Genomic DNA, 25,571 nt, shown 5'->3' with positions numbered 1-25,571 from the left:
ACTTCACTCTAACCCTAATCCAGTGCAAGACCATACCTCTTTTTAATCTATGAAGGCTGAAATAGGTGAGGGAGCCTCAGAGAAAAATTTGGAAAGCTAGCAGACATTGGCCCATGAGGCTGAGAAAGAAAAAAAAAAATCTATCATTATAACAAAGAAGTACAAAGTAAAGTAGCAAGTGCCAATGTAGAAGCTGCAGAAAATTATTTAGACAACCTAGCTAAGATCATTGATGATGGTGATTACACTAAACAACAGAATTTGAATGTTGACAAAGCAGTCCTTTATTGAAAAAATACGTCATCTGAGACTTTAATAGCTAAAGATGGGAAGTCAATGCCTGACTTTAAAGCATTAAAAGACAGGGTGACTCTTTTGTTAGTGGCTAATTCAGCTAGTGAATTTAAGTTGAAGGCAATGTTCATTTATTATTTTGAAAGTACTAGAGTCTTTGAGAATTATGCATTGAAAATCTGAGAATCTGCATTGCCTGTGTTCTATAAACAGACAAACAATGCCTATATGACAGCACATCTGTTAAAAGCATGACTCACTGAATATTTTAAGCTGACTGTTGAGATCTACTCCTTAGAAAATAAAATTTATTTCAAAATATTGCTGTTTAATGACAATGCACATGGACACCCAAAAGTTCTGATGAAAATGTACAAAGAGATTAATGTTGTTTTCACGCCCACCAACATTACATCTATTCTGCAGCCTACTAATAAAGGTGTAAAGTTACTTTGAAGTTTTATCATTTAAGAAATACATTTTGTAATGCTATTGTTGTCTTAGATTGTGATTTCTGTGATTAATATGAACAGAGTAAATTGTAAACCTTCTGTAAATAATTTACCATATTGGAAACTAAAACATTTGTGATTCATAGGAGCAGGACAGCATATCAACATTGACAGGAGTTTGGAAGAACTGGATTCCAATCCTCATGGATGACTTGAGAAGCTCAAGACTTTATAACTACAGATATGTTTTCTTCAATTTCCTTCAATAATGTTTTATCATTTTTATTGTAAAGATCTTATATCTTCTTGGCTAAATCTATTCCTACATATTTCATTTTTGTAGCTTTGTAAATGTGTTTTCTTTTTCATTCTTTTTATTTATTTTTTTTCATTTAGATATTGGAATCCAGAAACACAACTGATTTTTTTTAGATGATGATTTAGTACCATCTGCTAAATTGATTTGTTGATCAATTTTAAGAGCTTCTGCTGTAGTCTTTAGGATTTTCTGTGTATAAAATCATGTCATATGCAAAGAGAGATAATTTGATTTTCTCCTTTCCAATGAATGACTTTTCTTTCTTTCTGTTGGCTAATTGCTCTGGCTAGAAATTCTAATATTATATTGAATAAGAGTGGTCAACATGGACATCTTTGTCTTGTTCCAGATCTTAGAGACAAAGCTTTCCAACTTTCCTTTTTTAGTGTGATATTACCTGTGCATTTGTCATATATGGCCTGAATAAGTTTGAAGTGTTTTTTAGTACACTTTATTTGTTGAAAGTTTAACGTTTTCCTCATGAAGGAATGTAAATTTTATCAAATGCTTTTTGTGCATCGACTGACAAAATTGTATGTTTTTTTCTTAATTCTCTTGATGTAATGTATTACATTTATTGATTTGCATATGCTTTACCTTCTCTTCATCCCTGGGATAAATCCCAGTTCACCATTGTGTATAATCTCTTTGATGTGCTCTTGGATTTGGTTGGCTAGCAGTTGTTGAGCATTTTTGCATCTGTGTTCATTAGGATTATTGGTCTATAAATCCCCCCTCCCCCCCCACAACCCTCTCTCTCTCTGGTTCCTTCTTTCTGGTTTTAGTATCAAGGTAATCACACTCTTGAAAAATTATTTTTGAAGCATTTACTTTAGTGTTTTGGAAAAAACATTTTAGAAAAAATGGATTATTTTTTTAATTATACTTTAAGTTCTGGGATACATGTGCAGATCATGCAGGTTTGATACATAGATATATATGTACCATGGTGGTTTGCTGCACCCATCAACCAGTCACCTAGATTTTAAGCCCCACATGAATTAAGTATTTGTCTTCATGCTCTCCCTCTGCTTGCCACCCACCGCGACAGGCCCCAGTGTGTTATATACCCCTCCATGTGTCCATGTGTTCTCATTGTTCAACATGCACTTAGCAGTGAGAACATGAAATGTTTGGTTTTCTGTTCCTGTGTTAGTTTGCTGAGAATGATGTTTTCCAGCTTGGTCTATGTTCCCACAAATGACACAAACTCATTCTTTTTTATAGCTGCATAGTATTCCATAGTGTATATTGCCACATTTTCTTTATCCAGTGTATCATTGAGGGGCATTTGGGTTGGTTCTAAGTGCTTGTTATTGTGAATAGTGCTGCAATAAACATATTTGTGCATGTATCTTTATAGTAGTATGATTTATAATCCTTTGGGTAGATGCCCATAATGGGATTGCTGGATCAAACGGTGTTTCTAGTTCTAGATCCTTGAGGGATCGCCACACTGTCTTCCACAATGGTTGAACTAATTTACACTCCCACCAACAATGTAAAAGCATTCCTATTTCTCCACATCCTCTCCAGCACCAGTTGTTTCCTGACTTTTTAATGATTGCAATTCTAACTTCTGTGAGATGGTATCTTATTGTGGTTTTGATTTGCATTTCTCTGATGATAATGATGATGAGCTTTTTTTCATGTTTGTTGGCTGCATACATGTCTTCTTTTGAGAAGTGTCTGTTCATACCATTTACCTAGTTTTTGATGGGGTTGTTTGTTTTTGCCTTGTAAAGTTGTTTAAGTTCTTTGTAGATTCTGGGTATTAGCCCTTTGTCACACGGAGAGATTGCAAAAATGTTCTCCCTGTCTGTAGGTTTCCTGTTCACTCTGATGATAGTTTATTTTGCTGTGCAGAAGCTCTTCAGTTTAATTAGATCCCATTTGTCAACTCTGGCTTTTTTTGCAATTGCTTTTGGTGCTTTAGTCATGAAGTATTTGCCCATGCCTATGTCCTGAATGGCATTGCCTAGGTTTTCTCCTAGGGTTTTCATCGTTTTAGGTTTTACATTTAAGTCTTTAATCCATCTTGAGTTAGTACTGAAGCCATCAGTTCATGGTTTTTCATTTTTGCTTTTTCATGTGAGTTCTTATTACTGCTTCAGTCTTGATACTCTTTATTTCCCTGTTGATGTTTCTATTTCTTTTTAATCCAACACTGGTTGGTTGTGTGTATCCAAAAAATTTTCTATGTCCTTTAGATTTTTTTATTTGTTGGCATGAACTTGTTTATAATAGTATTTTATAATCCTTTGCATTTCTTTGTATCAGTTCTTATGTATCTTTTTCATCTCTCATTTTATTTATTTGAGTCATCACTTTTTGTAGTTAATTTAGCTGAAGATTTTTCCATTTTATGTATTCAATAAACCAACTTTTGTCTTGTTGATTTTTAAATATTTTAAAAATATGTTTTATCTATTTCTACTATAATCTTTAGTATATTCCTTATCTACTATTTTTTACTTTAGTTTCTGTTTTCACATTTCTTAAGGTGGTATAGGTTGTTTATTTAAGATATTTCTGCATTTTTAATGAAGACCTTTATTTATATATATTTGTTGTTTTACAACTTATTTTTTCAATATCTTCCAAGTTTTATTATATTGTCTTTCCATTTTTATTTTTCTCATATATTTTAAAATAATTTATCTATATACAAAATGGTTGTTTATGAGCAGAATTAATTTCCATATAGTTGTACATGTTCCCAAATTCTTTCTTTTATTGATTTCTAGTTTTATTCCGTTGTGGAAAAAAGTGACCTAATTTTGAATTAAAAACACTTTAAGATCTATTTTGACCTAAAATATGGTCTATTCTAGAAGATGTTTCATGTGCTGTTGAGAAGATTACATATTCTGCCGCTGCTGGATGGAATGTTCGGTAAATGTTCATGTTAGGTTTATCTTACCTAGAGTGCAGTTTAACTCTGAAGTTTCTTTGATTTTCTGTCTGAATTATATTTTTAATATTGTAAGTAAAGCGCTGAAGTCTTCTACTATTATATCACAGTAAATCTCTCTCTTCAGCTCTGTAAATTTTGCTTTATATATTTGGACGTTCCAATGTTATGACCACATATATTTACAATTTTATTCTGTTGCTCTATTGTGCTCTTGATTATTATATAATGGCCAATTTCTTATCAATGTTGACTTAAAATATATTTTAACTAAGTATAGCTACACTGTAATTTTTTTATTGTTTACAATGACAAGAAAGAAAATTTTCTATTTATTTCCTTTTAGTCTGTATATGCCTTCATAGGGGAAGTGAGTTTTCTGTGGGGACAATAGAGTTGAGTTTAAATTATTTACCCATTCAGTCACTCTATGTCTTTTACCTGGATCATTCAATCAATTTCATTCTGCAATATTATTAATTGATAAAGATTTGCTACCTCTATTGTGTTAATTGTTTTCTGGGTTACTTTCTGTGTCTCCTTTCTCTCTCAATCTGTCTCTCTTTCTCTGTCTCTCTTTTTGTCTCTCTCTCTCTCTCTCTCTCTCTCTCTCTATCTATCTCTATCTCTCTTTGTGTATTCCTTTATGGTTAAGTAATTTTCTCGAATAGTATGTTTTGATTTCATGCCACTTTTGTTTATTGTGTCTAAGTTTGGCTTCCTAGTTAATGAAAGATTTACAAGAATATTTTATTTTTAGATATTTTAAACTGATGACAACTTTCAGCACAAAGAAAACTAAACAAAACTGTATTTTGACATAATTTTGTCTTCCACATAATCACTTTTTGATGTCTAAATTTATATCTTTTCAAATTTCCATCTCTTAACCAAATGTAGTTACTATTTTCTTTAATATCTTTGTCTTTTGCATTCATGATAAAGATATAAATGGCTTATATACCACAATTATACTATTAGAGTATTCTGAATTTATCTTTACAATTGCTTTTACTAGTGCTTTTTATGGCTTCAGACGTGTACTTACTACATATGAGTGTCCTTTTATTTCCAATAAAAAAATTTTTCTTCTTATTGTTTCTTATAACATTGTTCTGGTGTTTATGAGTGGCTTAGATTTTGTCTGGGAAACTCTTTCAGGTTTTAAGAATTGCTTTGGTAGGCACAGTATTTTTGCATGGCAGATTTTTTTCAGCACCTTAAATGTATATCTTATTGTCTTCTTGCTCACAAGTTGATTTATTTATTTATTTATTTTGAGAAATTTGATGAAACTTGAATTGGGACATTCTTTAATATGGTACAAACTTTTTCTCATATTGCTATCACTATTCTTTATTTGTATTTGCTTTTTAACCATTTAAATAAGATGTGCCTTTGGGAAATACTCTTTGGATTAAATTTGATTAGGGTACTTGGTTTGGCCCCTGCAGTGTTATGGTACTGGTTAAACTCCGCAGCGTGGCATTCCTGGTAACAGGAACTCCAAGCAGTTGCTGAGATCTGTGTGCCTGTCACTGTGGTTAGTACTCCCACTCTCATTTCCAATTCACCCCAGGTCATTCAACCCTCTAGCCACTCCTAATGCTTCTCCTGGGGTAGAACAAAAATGGGCTTCCCAAAAAGAATCACAGATCCATGAAGAAACTGAACATTCCCCTTAAATTTCCTCCTCTGATCTTGTAACTTCAGGTAAAGTTCTCTCACAGTGGTGTGTCTTCTTGGCGTGTGGAAGGGGTGTCATAATCCAAAATAATTATTCTTCTTACAGATAATGAGTTTTCCCATGTCTATGAGTCTTGGGATTTTCTTCTTCTCTTTTTAGCTCTGGTGAATTCAGCGTGGCTTTTTGTATTTACATAGTTACTAGCTGTATTTTTGTGTGGGAATTAATTTTGGGGGCATTATTTCATCATTTTACTGACATCACTTCTCAAGGAATATTTTTATGAGTTTGCAAACCATTATGATTTTAGAATTAGATATCTACCAAATATTAAAAGAGCTGTATATTTATTACTTAAGTGTTCTGTATAATTATTTGGTTGGGTACTGTTTCTGGTAAATAATTACTATGTATTGAAGCCATGTGTTTCTAACACAAACTTTCTGGCATAGACTGGAAGTATATGGCAGAATACAGAGACAATATAACCATACATATGGAAACTTCTTCAGATTTTTATTAAAGCATAGGTAAACTATATTATTCTATATGACATTGCATCTTTATGATGCAGAAATTATTTTCTTTGTAGGAAATGAAAGAATTTATCCATATCTCTTGCAAAGATGGCACTGTGGTGTTTTCTCTGGGGCCAGTTGTGCAAAACATTACAGAAGAGAAGGCTGACCTCGTTGCTTCAGACTCGGCCCAGATTCCACAGAAGGTTAGTACAACCTCCAATCCTTATAAGCAGCCGTTTACACAGTGAAGAAAGTGTGGCTTTCCATTTGGAATTTGAATCTCATTTTCTGCTTTGCATTAACAGGCACTACTTCTACATAAAAAATTTTAAAGCATTATAGTAGTGTATGTGGGCTCAACTAATCATTTGACTATGAATTCTTGAAGTAACTTTGGAAATACTTCTCTTTCTTGTCATTTGTTTGTGACAAAATGAAACTAAGGTATTAAGTTTCTATCTCACATTTTGTTATTTTAAACCTTTTTTTTTTTTTTTAAGATGGAGTCTCGCACTGTTGGCTAGTCTGGACTGCAGTGGTCTGATCTTTGCTCACTGCAAACTCTGCCCTCTCTAGTTCACGGCATTCTCCTGCCTCAGCCTCCCAAGTAGCTAGGACTACAGGCGCCTGCCACCATGCCGAGCTAATTTTTTGTAATTTTAGTAGCCTAGTAGCTGGGACTATGGACGCCCGCCACTACGTCCGGCTAATTTTTTGTATTTTTAGTAGAGAGGGGATTTCACCATGTTAGCCAGGAAGGTCTCAATCCTCTGACCTCGTGATCCATCTGCCTCCACCTTCCAAAGTGCTAAGATTACAGGCTTGAGCCACTGTGCCCGCCCAAGATTTTAAATCTTAAGATCTGTGCTGACTACTCAAAAAAAAAAAAAAAAAAAAAAAAATCAAAAAACAAACAAAAACAACGCTGAAGTGTGCTAACTCCAAGGAACATATAAAGGGAGGGCTAATATAACAAAGATAGAGAAGAATTATACCCAAGAATCTCTTCAACATATCTGATTGTATAAGAATTCCGTCCAGTGTACTTGGGCATGAAAATAGAAGCTTAGATTAATGTAGTCTTTCTTATGAATTAAACTTTTCTATAATTAAAAGGCAATTACAATTTTGATGTTACAGTCTAGCAATCAGTTTATTTTAACTTTCTTTTTATTGCAATTCTAGATTTCCACTCTTTAGGTAGCACTATTTATACACTATCCAAGGAGTTTTTAGAAATTTAATGGTTAATTAAATTTCATAAAACTCAATAAAAGCAAGTATGCTAATTAGGATTATGAAATTTGTTTTGCTTATGAAATTGGAGCATCTGTGTATTCCTATGTTTTCAAATGCAATATTTTCTTATAGGTTTCCCATTAAAAAAAAGTATGTGACAAAAGGCATAAAGATGAACAAAATTCAACATTGAACATAAATTCTAAGTAACTTCTGTCCTTTTCTTTTTAAATTAAAGATAAATTAATATATAAAATCAAGGAGCATAGGATGCATGAAGAAAAGCAGAAAGTAAAGAAAACTAACTATCCAAAAACAAATAGCAAAATCTAAAGCAAAGATTTTCTATGAACAGTATAGCATGGAAAAGACTCATCCCCATGATTCAATTACCTCCATCAAGTCCCTCCTACAACATGTGGGAATTGTGGTAGTTACACTTCAAGATGAGATGTTGGTGGGGACACAGCCAAACCATATCAGGCTATTGTGATCTCCTGTTTTGGTTACAAATGCACATTTTTAATAATCCTTTCTAATTTTAAGGTCTTGACTTTACATGCCAATATTAGTTGACACAGTTGCTTGCTAAAGGGAAATCTTGATTCATAACTGTCATTCTTTAAAAGATGTGTAAGTAAATTTTGGTGGTGTATTAAAATCCAAATCCATAGTGTGACAAGTAAGACTGCCTAACGTCTTTGTTCCAAATTAACTGTCTTTTGTAATCTCCTGCCCTCAACGTTCTCTGTATCCATACACATTGGGATGCTCCTCATATGTCTATGACCTTTACTCTTTCTATTCTTTATTGGAAAATCCCTTCTTGGCCACACACTGCCTAGGTCCAATCAAAGCTTTCATTTTATATCATATGTTACCTGCCTCGTTAAGTTTTTCTAATTATTTCATAAAGAAGTACTTGTGTTTTTTCTCTGGAACTCTAAACATCCTGTATTATTCATTTGAGTCACATCAAAAGAGTCTTATATTATAGCTATTCAATGTATTATCAGCTAATTAGTGAGGGTCCACATAGATAAAGTGATGTAAAATATTTATTTTCCAAAACCACCTGGTAACTTTGGGTTTTATGTGGAATGACAGAAAGTGTGTGTATGTTTGTGTTTTGTGTGAATTAGAAACTTTAAAAAAATCTTTTGTGAAAGGGTAGGTTAATGTACATGGCCAAGATGACTGACTGAGAGTAGGTAATATGCATGGTTCTCATAAAGAGGAACAGAAGGGGTGAGTAAACAGAGCCCCTTCATCTGAAATACATATTTTAGAGTTTATCTCATATTAAGTGTTTTCATTAATACAAGGCATACTTCTGAGATGTTGCAGATTTGGTTCTTGAATACTACAATAAAGCAAATATTGCAATGAAGTGAGTCACACAATTTGCTTTGATTTCTAAGGCACATAAAAAGTTCTGCTTAGACAATGCTGTAGCGTATTCAGTCTGCGATAATATTAAGTCTACAAAGTGCATGCTATAATTAAAAGATACTTAATTGCTAAAGAGTGCTAATGATCATCTGACTCTTCAGTGAGTGCAACTTTTGTTGACGGAGAGTCTTGTATCAATGTTGATGGTTGATACTTATTATGCTGGTAGCTGCTAGTAGTTGGCATGGCTGTGGCAATATCCTAAAAATTAGACAACAATGGTATTTGCCACATACATTAACCTACCCTTTCACGAAAGATTTTTTTTCAGCATTCAATGTTGTCAGATAGCATTTTACCCATAGAGGATCTTCTTTCAAAATTGAAATCAATCCTCTCAAACTCTAATGCTGCTCTATAAAGTAAGTTTAAGTAATATTCAAAATCTCCTATTGTCATTCAACAATGTTCATAACATCTTCACCAGGAGTAGTTTCCATCTCAAGAAACCAGTTTCTTTGCTCTTCCCTAGGATGTAACTCTTCACTTATTTGTTTTATCATGAGATTTCATCAATTCTGTTACATCATTAAGTTCCACTTCTAATTATAGTTATCTTTCTAGTTTAATTGTATTTGCAGTTACTTATTCCATTGAAGTTTTGTTATAGGACCAACAGATTCATATGCTTACTGTCCAATAATAGTCCAATTACACTGAGACGTCAGGTTTGGCAGCAAAGAAGGAGTTTAATAATTGCACGGCACTGAGCAAGGAGATGAGAAGAAAACCTCAAATCCAACTCCTCAAGGAGTTCTGGGCTGGAGGTTTTAAGGAGATCATACACGGTGATGGACTGGAAAATTTGGGTAATTGATTAGTCTGGGTAATTGATTACTCAGGGTAATAGGGACAAAGATATCAGAACGAGAAACAACATTATTTGCTGAGTCAGTTCCTTGTGGGGTCCTCTACATCAACTGGCATCGGTGAAGTCCCTCAGATCAGCTGGCATCAGTGAGGTCCTTCAGACACGCTGAGTCAGTAGTTGTGTCAGTATGCTGGTCCTGAAGGAATACCTCAGAAGGAACGTTGATCATTTTATAATGTTTAAGCTATTATCTACAGAAGAGATAAGAGGAACTATAATCTTGAAATAGGATCTCCATAATTATAGGACAATAGCCGAATAACTATGAGGAAATGAGTCAGAGAACAAGCAAACCTAATGATTAATGCTGAATGTACTACAAGCTTGATTTACTTTTCTCTTTTTCTCTCTTTATCTTTGATTACCCTAACAAAGTTTATAAAGATAGTGTCATCTTCACACTCTCAATATCTTACATAATGGCTGTAAGAATCAACATGTGTATACTATATCATAAATGAACATTTAAAATGTTATGTTACATAAAAGAAGCCACTCACGAAATACCACATATTGTATGATTCCATGTATTAAAAATCATCCAGAATAGGCTAATCTATAGAGATAGAAATGCAATTAGCAATTACCCAGGACAGGGGAAATGCAGAAACTAGAGGTGGAGAGAAAAAGGCTAAAGGCTATAGGTCTTATTTTGGGGAGATAAAAGGGCTCTCAAATTGATTCTTGTGGTAGACGCACAACTCTGTGAATTACTATGAAACATTAAATTTTACACAATAATTGATAAATTGTATGATATTTAAAATATATGTCAACAAGATGTACAAAATATGTGGACCATGTTTAGTCATTTTATCTTTAGTTTTGTGTCTGCAGAAACATGACCTTTCACTGCTACAATTCTGGACACTCTTCTAAAATATATTGCATAAGACAGATGCTATGTCCATACAAGATCCTTGATATTAGCTGAAGGATAGCACTCAGAAACATAAAAGGGAAATTAATCACATCTCTGTAAACAGGTCATTTACCTTCATTTGTCTCCTTGCCATCCACATGTTCGGACTGTTGATTTAATGATATTGTATGTACTTTGAAGTATAAGGGTTACATTTTAACTTCTTGGCTAATTTATCTTTGGATATAACCATGAGAAATGACAGAAAGGAATAGCAACTGGAAAACAAGCATTGCATTGCACCAGGATGTCTGTGAAATGGACTTCAGTAATTCTGCTAATACAACTGAGCTTTTACTTTAGCTCTGGGAGTTGTGGAAAGGTGCTGGTGTGGGCAGCAGAATATAGCCATTGGATGAATATGAAGACAATCCTGGAAGAGCTTGTCCAGAGAGGTCATGAGGTGACTGCACTGGCATCTTCAGCTTCCATTCTTTTTGATCCCAACAACTCATCCGCTCTTAAAATTGAAGTTTTTCCTACATCTTTACCTAAACCTGAGTTTGAGAATATAGTCACGCAAGAGATTAAGAGATGGATAGAACTTCCAAAAGATACATTTTGGTTATATTTTTCACAAATGCAAGAAATCATGTGGAAGTTTGGTGACATATTTAGAAACTTCTGTAAAGATGTAGTTTCAAATAAGAAATTAATGAAGAAACTACAAGAGTCAAGATTTGACGTCGTTTTTGCAGATCCTATTTTTCCCTGTAGTGAGCTGCTGGCTGAGCTATTTAACATACCACTTGTGTACAGTCTCCGCTTCACTCCTGGCTATGTTTTTGAAAAGCATTGTGGAGGATTTCTTTTCCCTCCCTCCTACGTACCTGTTGTTATGTCAGAATTAAGTGATCAAATGACTTTCATGGAGAGGGTAAAAAATATGATCTATATGCTTTATTTTGACTTTTGTTTCCAAATATATGACATGAAGAAGTGGGATCAGTTTTATAGTGAAGTTCTAGGTAAGTATTTTTTTTCAATCTGTAAATTATTTGTATCTCTGAAGCAGAACTTATATAAAGCCATAAAGTCAGGGTAGTGGGGTTTTGGTAAGTGAATTTATAAAATGAAAATACAGGATGATCTATCAATCTCACAAATATCATAGAAAAGTTTAAATTACAGAGTCAGTTAAAACCCTGTGGCCATGATTCACACAGAACACCCCAGGAAATCATAAACCTATGTATTAGTGCCTCTAAGACTTTAAGCAATTACACATCTGTTTTACTATACAGTGTTTTACATCTTAAAAACAGTAAAACCCATCAAATAACATCTTACTGAATGCATAGATTTAGAATGAATAGTTATACATTTTTCTACAACTATCTATATAACTGTAGAAATTATTTTTTCTCATAAAGTTTGGTTTTCTTATTTAGAAATCAAAAGATCTTCCCATGTTACCTGAAGGTTTCCTTCACAATAGAGGGAATATCTATATCTCAGATGCATAAATCATTAAAGGTAATTTGAAGTTTCTAATGTTTCTATACTCTTTCATTAAAGAATTGGAAGCCATTCATTTAAAGTCCAATCATCTTGTTGAAGTGTGAAGGTTGTTATATCTACATAGTTTTTTCCAAACTATGTCTCCTTATTAAAAAATATAAGACAGATTAAGGTTGAGTACAAATCTTTATTTCAATATTTTCTCAAAAATTTCTAGCTATAATTTACAAATATATTTACTTAAAGATAATATTATTAAGATCTTATCATGAATCTAAAAGAGTACAAGGATTTCAACCATACTCACAACATAGTCCACAGTTCACTTGAAGAACCAAAGATAAAAAATTAGCTTAATGAGTTGTGTAAACTAGTCAAATTTTAGAAAATTATTTTTATGTGTACAGTGGAATTAATTGACTGTGGACCTCAAAGAGTTGTTTAAATGTCCACATGCTACTATTGAAGCTTTAAAAAGAAAAGAAATTGATGTTTAATTTTCTATGACTTATTTTAATAATTGTTTGTGATTATGAGTATACTGATGTGACATTACAGATGTAGCTTAACCTCACAATTCTCCCACTACTTTGCCTTTCTTATAAATATACATGGGCAAAATAAATAATACATAAAATAAAATTATGCCTATAGATGAATATATGTATATATTTTTCAAAGCACAGACACGTTGCCTATATTTTTGCCTACATTATTCTAAACATTTTCAGAAAATAACCTAATGTAATTATCCTGTGTCATCCACATTTTCTTTTTTTATCCTTGTCAGGAAGACACACTACATTATCTGAGATAATGGGGAAAGCTGACATATGGCTTATTCGAAACTCCTGGAATTTTCAGTTTCCACATCCACTCTTACCAAATGTTGATTTTATTGGAGGACTCCTCTGCAAACCTGCCAAACCCCTACCTAAGGTAAACATACTTTCATTGGTTTATTTTGTTGGCTTTGAATTTTCAGTAGAATTGATTCTACAGTCTTCATTCAGAGTGGTTGACTTACACTGAAAGAAAGATGGGAAGTGGGTGGGGTAAAGCAGATACCAATTAGAAAGTCATGTACATATTGATACCATCACACGTATATGAGTTTTATGAGTACTACAAATAGAGGGGAATACTAAGGAGACTTCAAAAATAGAGTTGGTTAAATTAAAGTCTTCATTATTTAACACCTAAGAAGGTATTGATCATTTGTTCAAATAATATTTACAAAGGGATTAGCACAAAACACAGGTAAGTGCAGAATTTTCAGAGAAAAAAAAAAGGACACAGTTTCTGTCCCCACATACCTTACATTCTACTTCAAAAGATAGAATATGTGCAAGTAATAAAAATTATATAAAAACTATTATCTCAAGGAAAAACCCAATGTCAAGAAAGCATCAGTGGAGATAATAAAAAATATCCTGGAATCACTGATTACTAAGATGAGAGCTGAACAATATGCAAGAATAAGTAAAAGAATGATGGAGAGAGACAGACAAAAGAAGGAAAGAAGCAGGTAAAGTGGTCGGGACAGGTCTCAAGTCCTCAGGTTTAGTTTGCAGGAAGAGACTAAGAATCAGATGATGCTGAGAGGCAAATTAGAGCCAGATACATATTGGGAGTTGAAATATTTATTCAACACATTGAAAAACTATGAAAAAGAGTTAAGACAGAAAGATATAGAAAAGATTCTCTTCTTTAAGAAAAGCTTTCAAGATATTCAATGATTAAATTGCAGGAGGGTCAGAATAAAGAGCCAACCATTCGGGAAATTTTGCATGGATTCAGGTAGCAGATGATGGAAAAGTAGACAGAATGTTGATAGAAATAATGATGCCTACATTTACAAAAATAGTGGCAACTTCCTGTTGTGTGGAAAAAATATTAACACAGACAAAACACTTGAAGTGTCTCTGGCCTGTAGTTAGTTACTCATAAATATTATTAATTTTGCAATTATTGTTATTTTGTTATTACTGCTAATACTACTAATTACTTAACATGTGCAGGTCACTTGAGATATCATTCTTCATTTAATAGAGCCAGATTTTTCAGTACATCAGAATTATATTCTCTTGCAAAGTCATAGTTGACAGACACCTGTGTCATGCGCGTCTGTGTGAAGAGACCATCAAACAGTCTTTGTGTGAGCAACATGGCTGTTCATTTCACCTGGGTGCAGGCAGGCTGAGTCCGAAAAGCAAGTCAGCTAAGGGAGATAAGGTTGGGGCTGTTTTATAGGATTTGGGGAGGTAAAGGAAAATTACAGTCAAAGGGGGGTTGTTCTCTGGGAGGCAGGAGTGGGGGTCACAAGGTGCTCAGTGGGGGAGATTTTTGAGCCAGGATGAGCTAGGAAAAGGAATTTCACAGGATAATATCATCGCTTAAGGCAAGGACCTGCCATTTTCACTTCTTTTATGGGGTCCCTGACTTCCCACAACAATGAGCTAGTTGAAATTCTAAAATTTTCCCATAGGTAATGAGGATCTTCACCAGTATTGCAGCTTAAAACACTTTCTCAATAAAATAAATATGTTCCTTTAATATTTGCAGACAAACTCAGTGATCACTTGATATTACTAAAGCATTTAAATCATTCTTCATTGAGACCCCAGGGGTTTACATATTACAGCATAAACATATCCTATGAAAGCGCATGATTTTTGCCATATGACAAGCAACTGATTAAAATTTCCTGTGTCAACTTGTCTTAACAGCATAGCTGCCTGACAGAGAAGCACAGAGATAATGAACAAGGCATGTATAATAAAAACCAAATAATTTATACCACTTGTATCTGAATAGTGTTCTTACTTTCAGTACCAAAAAAAATCTGTCAGCATATAAGATTATATTCTTTATGAAAGAACACAATAAACCCATATATTTTAAATTAATATCACACTTTTAAGACATATGTACAAAGCAAGCATTCTTTATCACATTATTAAGTCATCTCTTAAAATATAATTTTTGCGCACATAAAGCTGAGTTTTTATTCCATTTTTAAAACTCAACATCTATGATGAATGCAAATTGCACGTGCTCTATATGATAACTTTCTCAAGAGACAAAAGCTGGGTAAGACTAATGAAAAACCTATGCCACCCTGCCCTACTCTTGAAAGATTTCCCCCCTCACAATAAGGGAAACAGGTAGTGTCAGTAGGAAGGGGAAGAGAGTGGGACTTGTAGAAGGACAAGAAAAAGAATGACTAGTAGTATAATAATGATAATTACTACTATTAGCTGTTGTGATTAACTTGCAGAAAGATTTGAATGCAAGTCAATGGTTGTGAAACCAATTCCTTGTTTATTATGTAAAATAATTGCTAACCCAGTCAGGTTGCTTTCATTTCAATTAAATAATAGATTCTCAGATAATTTCTATATAAGAGAATAAGACACTTGACAAAATGTACCAGGTGTTTTAAAAGTGAACATTGCCATGAGTTTTATAATATATTCATGTGAAATCATACAGATAAAAAATTAATCAAGGTGTATCTATTCAACATTATGGAAAATATGCATAAAATTAACATTGGAAGTAGTCCAACATCTTAAATGAAGGAATGATTAAAAACTTATACTATGTGCATACAATAGCATTACAATAATATTATCAATGGAATATTCAATTACACTCTCAGCTGTAATACAAATAAAGAGAGTTAGAAAATGATAAAGGTAACAAGATGACAAGTTTTTGCAGGAGGAAAATATATACTCAGCAAGATTAACATTTTCTAAGTGTCACATGTGTACATTGAGCTATATAAATAGGACAAAAGCCATGATGAAAAAATATATTTTATATAAATAATATCACAACAAAAATTTTAGAAAAATTTTATTTAAAAAAATTTTTCATGCTTTTATAAAATTTCTGACATTAATCTTATGTTATTTTTATTACATTATCACAGAAGAAGAAACAACCAGTCCATATCCGTGATGAATCTGTAAACAGAGGTTAGGTTCCTTCAACACTGCATGGGTAAGCAGGGCTCTTGGCATCAAGCTAATGAGGTGAAACACTGAACACCAGTTACAGTAAATATGACTACAGTAAACTGCAATCACACACAATACCTAGATGCCCCAAGTACAATGACTCTTACCTTAAGATTAAAAATCATATTTTAAAAACACTCAGTAATATGTGGTCTACACAGTTAACATTTGGACTTTTTTCTTTGTTTTATTAAGAACCATTAGGAAAAGTTTTACCACAATGATTAAATCTGAAAGTATTTAAGTTTAAATATTGGCTTACATTGGAGAACGCAAGTCAGAATAATTCTCAATCGATTGCAGCCAAGCACATCTTCATGAGTAGTGTGATGTAGTGTGAGTGAGCTACTCAAAAGAGAGACAAGATCTCCCCTGCAGAAAGACCTGGTGGCCTCTTCTATTCTGATGCAAATGCTGCCTCTGAAATACAACAAAGTGATGATGAGAGTTACTCACATGCAGTTATAAATAACACATCAGTTTAACAGTGTGATTTCAGGTCAATAGGTGCTCCACCTAAACAATAACCTGAAAATACGATCATTCAACTATGTAACTGTATAGTGTACAATTCTGTATTGTAAATAAGATTCCTGGACTAATTCATGGAAATTCCAAATTACAATACCCGACTCCAGAATGTCAGTGGTTCTTAACCATCAGCTTTTATTATTTATTTATTTATTTTAGCTTTTCAAAAGCTACCCAAAACTCTGACAAACTTTAAGTGAAGTAAAAAGCACTGTAGAGAAACATAAATGTAGATATAAAATTATCCCAACAGTGAGCAGCTAATCCTCAGAGCTCATAGCGAGGGAAGTAAACACTAATGGCTTCCTACTAAAAGAATCCTACAGAAAACCTGCCTGAAATTAACATAAGTGATTTAGTAGAACAACAATGTAGAATTAAAGCTGAGTGGTGCCACTTTCCAAGAACGTATATTAGTAATTTTAGTATTATAAGAGAAGAGTCTGTGTGTAATATTTTTAACATTATCTCCCTGACTACAGTGTAATAGCTCCATTTCTTTTCTCCCTTACACACATGCACACAAATACATAACATACACACATAGTTACACAAATATCCTAACAGCGTCCACCTATCTCACATTATCTATCTAATTGCAAAACACCTGAGTGATTGAGTCAGTTAGAAAATATTATTTACTCCAATAATTCCTTAAAATACCTGATTTTCTCTCTTTAGTAACTTGTACCAATTCTTTCAGTAGTGCCTGCTTTGCTGTTATTCTTTTGTGATGAAACAAATTCTTTTTTACAGGAAATGGAAGAATTTGTACAGAGCTCTGGAGAAAACGGTGTTGTGGTGTTTACTCTGGGGTCAATGATCACTAACATGAAAGAAGAAAGGGCCAACGTAATTGCATCAGCCCTTGCCCAGATTCCACAAAAGGTAAGATGAAGTGTCTTATTGGTGTGGAAAACTACTGAAAGAGGTTGCTAAAGTTTGTAAGTAATCCAATTATAGAAACTTCTGACAAATGTGAAGTTGGCCAAAATTAAAAGTGAGTATTCTATTTACATCAGTCTTTGAGTAGTTCTGATTTACTAACATCCCTTGATCTCATTCCTACTCTTTTTCTCTTTTTAAAGTTTGAACATTCTATAAGTTTTGAATTCCACTCATGGAATAAGATATTTTCTTTACTGTAACAGGTTCTGTGGAGATTTGATGGGAATAAACCAGATACCTTAGGTGTCAATACTCGGCTCTATAAGTGGATACCCCAGAATGACCTTCTAGGTAAGACTCGGGTGAACAAATACTGCATATATTAGTAACAGCACATTAGAGTGTTAATAGTTAATCATGAAACAAACTTTTTCAATGTTTGTTAAGGAAAAACAAAATGTAACTTCTTTATATTTATTTACCAGTCCAAAGGGAAAAAGAATATGTTCTAATTATTGGCATTTTATGATATACGCTCACATTCTTTATGGTCAGAATCAGCAAGAATCTTTATTTCTGGTATTACTATATCTCACAGAATTTTTCAATAACTTCCTGAGCTGTCTCTGTGTCCTATTTCTACAACTTTACACCTGTTGTTTCCTCTCCTGCAGGGTTATTTCAAGTGCCACCTAAAATAATAGCTCTCCTATCATCAATGACTCTGCATTTTCTGAAGGATTAAATTGCTAATCTTAATCACAAAGTGATGACAGGTCATGATGAAGTGTGACCTGTCCTTTCTCAATCCTAGCACCACCATCAACCCACTACCTGCTGCCTTGCACACCCCACATATCACACTCTGTGACTGCACTTAAAATAGCAATTCACTTCATGCCCATCTCTTTGCTGTCTTCTTTATTGCACATTTTAAAAATCTAGATCGCACTTTTTCAATAGTACAACTGGAACTCTTGTATTGTTTTGCAGTCTGAAGTCACACACACCATGCAGCCTTCACTTGCATACCCAGCACAAGTACGTTTTTCTCCTCTGAAGTCTGAAAGCAATAGCAAAATAGTTCACTGTGTTATCCAGAAAACACTGTCACTTTCAGAGCCTTTCATTGTGCATCTCATTTTATTCCTATGAATAATTTTGCTAAAATTCCTTCAATCCTAGGTCATCCAAAAACCAAAGCTTTTATAACTCATGGTGGAGCCAATGGCATCTACGAGGCAATCTACCATGGGGTCCCTATGGTGGGCATTCCACTGTTTGCCGATCAACCTGATAACATTGCTCACATGAAAACCAGAGGAGCAGCTGTTCAACTGGACTTCGACACAATGTCGAGTACAGACTTGGTGAATGCACTGAAGACAGTAATTAATGATCCTTTGTGAGTAGAATAATATTTTTCAGTAGTTAGTATTTATAGATAGCTTCTATTGTCAATAGTGAGTGTGAGTGTCATCCTTTTTATAAGAGAGTAATTTTGAAAGAATTTAAATGATATAACCAATCTGAAATCTGTTTTTATTTTGTATCAGTTATTTATATATTGTATTTGAAAACCATACATCTAATGAATAGCCAGTTAGTGAAACAATTTTCTACACAAAAATACTTTTAAAATGATATAGATAATATAAAAAATTCATTTCTTAAAATTTCGATATAATGAATCCTTAGTAGAAAGGAAGAATAAATGAAATAATATAATAAATATTTTAATTCAATATCTAAAATGCCTCAGAACATGAGTATTTTCCTGCTGAAAAATTAACTTTTATTATTACCATTACTGTAATGGACTTGAAAATGAGATTTAATTTTGATACCATAAAATCTTTCTGTTTATGGTGTAAAATCCAAATATATTTGCTAAGTTTACAGAGCCATGAAGCCATCACTATCACATAATTTTAGAACATTTTTGTCAGCACAAAAGAAACTGCAATGACACAGAAGTCATTTCCTATGACCGCTCAGCCCTAGTCTAACCCTAATTTATTTTCTTTCTCTAGAGATTGTTCTCTCTAGGTATTTCATATAAATGGAATTATACAGTTTATGGTGCTGTGTAAATGACATTTCACTAGCTTAATTAATTGTTATTTTTTATGGTGTTAGTTTTATTCATGTTGTTGTGCATTTTAATACTTCATTTCTTATTAGAGCAGTTTAATATTTTTTAGTAAGGATATGTCATATTTTAGTTGTTAACTTATCAGTTCATTGGCCTTTTGATTGTTTCCAATTGTGGTTACTAGGAATATTGCTACACAAGTTTTTGCGTAAACCTGTCTTCCTTCCTTTTGGGTTGATACTACAAGTGGAATTGCTGGCTCATGTAGGAACTGTATGTTTATGAAGAACTGTTAAACTGTCTTCCAAAGTACTTGTTTCATTCATCACTACCACCAGCAGTAAAACATGGTTACAATTCCTCCATACATTTGCCAAATGAGTTATTATCTGTCTTTTTGTTACAGCCTTCTTAGTGGGTATAAAATGATCTCTCATCCTGGTCTCAGATTGCATTTTCATTATGGCTTAAGACTTTGAGAATCCTTATATGTGTTTACTGATCATTCATATATCTTCTTTGAAAACATGTCTACTACAATCTTTGGAACATTTTTAAACTTTGCTATTTGTCTTATTATTAAGTTTTAAGAACTATTTATATATTATGGGTCATGTCAGATATATAATTTTTAAAAATTTTATCCCATTCTGGGTGCACTAAATTTTCCTTTTGGATGATGGTCTTTGAAGCACAAAAAATATAATTTTAAGTGAAATTTTTAATAATTGATTTTTTTCACACCCAAAGATATCAATATGCAAAATTCCTTGCAGAGTCCAGCTATCATCAATTCAGCATTTTTAACTACGATCAACAATGCTTTCAAATAAGAAGTGTATCATCTAAAGTAATATTTTAAAATTACTTTATCACAAAAAAAGAAGGTTAATGAATGATAAAAATACCTTTAAGGAAGATAGAAAATATTTGAAAAGAAACACAAACCAACTTGGACAAATAGAAAAGAAATATATAAAGCAAATTGGTAGATTTAAATGTGATTATGCAAATACTGTCAATCTAAACAGACTGAAAAAAAGAGCAAATAATGGGTAAAGACATAAAACATTTGAAGAACACAAATAACAAATGGAATCTTATAATTTAGAATGATACACACAAATGCACATATGTACATATACAATACACATATATGTATTATATATATCAACTGGCAGATACAACATCTTAGAGCATGTCAAATAGTTATTTGAAGTGATATGTGGTGGGTAATAACTCAAGACTTAGTAAATATAATAAGCTTTAATGTCATAGTAACTATATGATGCAGTCATAGTGGAAGTAAGGGAGGTTATAAAAACTATAACATATCTTTAAATTTTAGAGATCAAAAAAATACACTTCAAAAAAGGTAAAAGTCAAGAAGTGTATCACAATTACACATCCAATTTTATCTCAGCAATTCTACAATATACCCAAGAGATATGTATAAATATATAAATCTAATACCATCTAGAAGAATGTTTATGACAGAATTGTCAATAGTGTCTAAAAATTGTTAGCAACACAAATACATATTAATCTTAATATGAAGAAAAAATCTGTGCTTTATCGATCAACAAAATACTATACAGCAAAGGAATTATCCAACAACTGCTACATTAATGAAAGACAGTAATGAGTACATATTATACAATTCAATTACATAAACAAGCAAAACTAATGCATGCTATTTGAAGTCAGGCTAATACTTAATTGGAGGTCAAAAGTAGTGATTAAATGGTTCAGAAAAAGAGTGTGATTCTAGGCAGGTTGTGATATCCTATAACACAATCTGTGCAGTAGGTAAATAGATATCTTCACTTCAAAATAATGTTCAAGATGATCTTATGTTTTTGAACTATTCACTTAGTGTGTATATATTTATCTTTTGTATTTACTATTTAAATGTTTATTTTATGAGATAGAATGCATTTTAAAATTCTAGGAATCAAATAGCAAAATAAGCATAGAAAATAGAGAAAATCCTACAGGTTCCATCATAGTGTGGTCAATAAAAACCTCTCTTAGAAGTAACATTAGATGGAAGCCATAAAAATGCAGAGAAGCATACTTTGGGTTGTAGCAAGAGAGAATACTCCAAGAGCAGGAGAGAGGGAAAAAATGTGTAAGGCACTAAGACGAGAACACCTTTGAGAACTTAAAGAAAAAAAAAGAAGGCCAAACTAGAAGACAGTGTGCAGGGGAAAAGTGTTAGGAAAAGAGCTTGCCAGTGTCCAACAATGTAGGGTTCTGTAGACCAAATAACAGAGTTGGATTTTATTCTTTAAATAATGAGAAGCCAGGCAAAAGTCTTAATCAGGGGAGTGCTATAAACTGCCTTTAATTGCAAAAAATCATTCTGGCAACAGGGGGGGAAACAGTAGGAGACAAAAGAGTAATGTAGAAGCAAAGTGGCTAGCTATGAGGCATGTCACTCACCATGACACAATTACTTTTTAGGAACTTAGAGATGATAATTCTCATATTACATTTTCACGATCTTTCTTACAGCACTTAAAATGGTTCATGATGTTGAGCACATTCTCCATATGTCTGCTTGAGAACTAACAGTGTAATTGAATTGTTCATAATACAAAGGATAAATGCTTAAGGAATGAATATCCTATTTTTCCTGATGTGATTATTTCACATTGTATCAAAACAACTCATATACCCCATAAATATATGCATTTAATCTGTACCCACAGAAACTTAAACTTAAACAATTAAAAAAATTAAAATGCTTTATATTTTCTCTGCTTCAAAAAAAAATTAACTTTCTTACCTAACATTCAATTTCTACTTTAGAAAACATTTGTCAATGAGAAAAGTTCAATTTAAAAGCCCAACTTTCTATGATGATTCAAATTAAAGTACACAAATTCTATGTCAATTTTTTGACATTTACTTCGAATTATTTGACACTTTAAAAGCCTTTCATAAACTTGATATGCACAGGCAAATTAACTTACTTTCAGTGTTAGTAAGGGAGGAGATCACTCCTCATATTGTCTCATGCATAATTTCTGCCTCCAAAGAAAAAAGAAGTAAATACTAAAAGGCAGAAATGAAATCCACAGGCAGATAGCCTGGTGACACTCTCTGGGACGGGTAATTAAAGATCGACCCCTGACCTAACTGGTAATGTTATCTATAGATTCGAGCATTTTATGGAAAAGCGTTGTAAAAATCCCTGTCCTCTTCTGTTTCGTTCTGATTACTGGTGCATGCAGCCGCCAGTCATGTACCCACTGCTTGCTCAATTGAGCATGACCCTCTCACATGGACCCCTGTAGAGGTGTGAGCCCTTAAAATGGACAGGAATTGCTCACTCAGGGATCTCAGCTCTTGAGACAGGAGTCTTACTGATGCTCCTGGCTGAATAAAACCCTTCCTTCTTTAACTTGGTGTCTGAGGAGTTTTGTCTATGTCTCTTCCTGATGCATTGGTATCTTTATTTTTATCCTTCAGATATAAAGAGAATGTTATGAAATTATCAAGAATTCAACGTGATCAGCCAGTGAAGCCCCTGGATCGAGCAGTCTTCTGGATTGAATTTGTCATGCGCCACAAAGGAGCTAAACACCTTCGGCCTGCAGCCCATGACCTCACCTGGTTCCAGTATCACTCTTTGGATGTGATTGGGTTCCTGCTGGCCTGTGTGGCCACTGTGATATTTATCATCATGAAATGTTGTCTGTTTTGTTTCTGGAAGTTTACTAGAAAAGGAAAGAAGGGAAAAAGTGATTAGTTATATCTGAGATTTGAAGCTGGAAAACCTGATAGATGAGACTACTTCAGTTTATTCCAGGAAGAAAGGTTATGATGCAAGATTTCTTTCTTCCTGTGACCAAAAAAATAAAAATTAAATTAAATTAAAAAACTTTTCAGAATTTACTTTGTCAAACAAAAATTTGTTTTTCAGAGATTTCCCACCCAGTTAATGGTTAGAAATATATTGTGGAAATGAAGAAAACACTTGGGAATACATAAAATGATGTAAATCCATATGAGCTTGTATTGAAATTTGTTGAACTTATATTGAAATTTGTTGTTCTAATTCATAGTTTACACAAAAAAAATTTACTCTGCTTAACTATATTTCACACATTCTACATAAACACAAGAACATGAAGAAGTCCACTGACAGTATCAGTGCTGTTTTGCACATACTCAGAATAATTTGGCTTCATTTCAAACAGCATTGTATTGTTTTAACTGCTACTAAAGAAACCATTACATAGTGAAATTGTATAGAAAGTCTCTCTTCCTTTTGATCTTTTAAGATGGGTAGTACTGCCATCAAAGGAACAAAGCTGGATGGAGAATGACTTTGATGAGTTGAGAGAAGAAGGCTTCAGTCAATCAGAATTCTCAGAGCTAAAGGAGGAACTAAGTAATCAGTGCAAAGAAAGTAAAAACCTTGAAAAAAGAATGGATGAATGGATAAGTAGAATAATCAATGCAGAGAAGACCTTAAAAGAACTGATACAGATGAAAGCCGTAACACGAGAACTATGTGACAAATGCACAAGCTTCAGTAACCGACTCGATCAACTGGAAGAAAGAGTATCAGCAATTGAAGATCAAATGAATGAAATGAAGTGAGAAAAGAAGTGTAGAGAAAAAAAGAGTAAAAATAAATGAACAAAGCCTTCAAGAAATATGGGCTTTTGTGAAAAGACCAAATCTACATCTGATTGGTGTGCCTGAACGTGATGGGGAAAATGGAACCAAGTTGGAAAACACTCTGCTGGATATCATCCAGGAGAACTCCCCAACCTAGTAAGGCAGGCCAACATTCAAATTCAGGAAATACAGAAAATGCCACAAAGATACTCCTGGAGAAGAGCAACTCCAAGGCACATAATTGTCAGATTCACCAAAGTTGAAATGAAGGAAAAAATGTTAAGGGCAGCCAGAGAGAAAGGTCAAGGTACACACAAAAGGAAGCCCATCAGACTAACAGCAGTTGTCTAGGCAGAAACTATGTAAGCCACAAGAGAGTGGGGGCCGCTATTCAACATTCTCAAAGAAAAGAATTTTCAACCCAGAATTTCATATCCAGCCAAAGTAAATTTCATAAGTGAAGGAGAAATAAAATCCTTTACAGAAAAGCAAATGCTTAGAGATTTTGACACCACCCGGCCCGCCCTACAAGAAATCCTGAAGGAAGCACTAAACATGGAAAGGAACAACAGGTATCAGCCATTCCAACAACATGTCAAAATGTAAAGTCCATCAATGTTAGGAAGAAACTGCATCAACTAGCAAGCAAAATAACCAGCTAATATCATAATGACAGGCTCAAATTCACACATAACAATATTAACCTTAAGTGTAAATGGACTAAATGGTCCAATTAAAAGACACAGACTGGCAAATTGGATAAAGAGTCAAGACCCATCAGTTGATTGTATTCAGGAGACCCATCTCATATGCAGAGACACACATAGGCTCAAAATAAAGGGATGGAGGAAGATCTACCAAGCAAATGGAAAACAACAACAAAAAAAGGCAGGAGTTGTAACCCTAGTCTCTGATAAAACAGACTTTAAACCATCAAAGATTGAAAGAGACAAGTCCGTTACATAATGGTAAAGGGATCAATTCAGTACGAAGAGCTAACTATCCTAAATATATATGCACCCAATACAGGAGCACCCAGATTCATAAAGCAAGTCCTTAGAGACTTACAAAGAAACTTAGACTCCCATGCAATAATAATGGGAGACTTTAACACCCCACTGTCAACATTAGACAGATCAATGGGCAGAAAGTTAACAAGGATATCCAGGAATTGAACTCAACTCTGCACTAAGCAGACCTAATAGACATCTACAGAACTCTCCACCCCAAATCAACAGAACATACATTCTTCTCAGCACCAC

General features: G+C 33.4%; 1 protein-coding gene across 3 annotated transcripts; it reads left to right on the top strand.

The window, feature by feature from the left end:
- Positions 1-5,587: 5,587 nt before the first annotated feature.
- Positions 5,588-23,652, top strand: LOC105477366 (UDP-glucuronosyltransferase 2B23). Of its 3 annotated transcripts, XM_011733845.3 has the most exons (8): positions 5,588-5,692; positions 6,259-6,390; positions 12,063-12,147; positions 12,923-13,071; positions 17,448-17,579; positions 17,843-17,930; positions 18,765-18,984; positions 23,152-23,652. In XM_011733845.3, exons 4-8 carry the CDS (start codon positions 12,949-12,951, stop codon positions 23,429-23,431), a joined length of 843 nt encoding a protein of 280 aa, XP_011732147.1. In that variant the 5' UTR covers positions 5,588-5,692; positions 6,259-6,390; positions 12,063-12,147; positions 12,923-12,948; the 3' UTR covers positions 23,432-23,652. The 3 variants fall into 3 exon arrangements, with proteins under 3 accessions (XP_011732147.1, XP_011732146.1, XP_011732145.1); XM_011733844.3 differs by lacking the exon at positions 12,063-12,147; XM_011733843.2 differs by lacking the exons at positions 5,588-5,692; positions 6,259-6,390; positions 12,063-12,147 and adding an exon at positions 10,864-11,639 and having other exon boundaries at positions 23,152-23,651.
- Positions 23,653-25,571: the final 1,919 nt, after the last annotated feature.

This window comes from Macaca nemestrina, chromosome 3 (genome assembly GCF_043159975.1).
Source record: "Macaca nemestrina isolate mMacNem1 chromosome 3, mMacNem.hap1, whole genome shotgun sequence".
NCBI classification, from domain to species: domain Eukaryota; kingdom Metazoa; phylum Chordata; class Mammalia; order Primates; family Cercopithecidae; genus Macaca; species Macaca nemestrina.
This window is presented reverse-complemented; position numbering and strand designations above follow the sequence as displayed.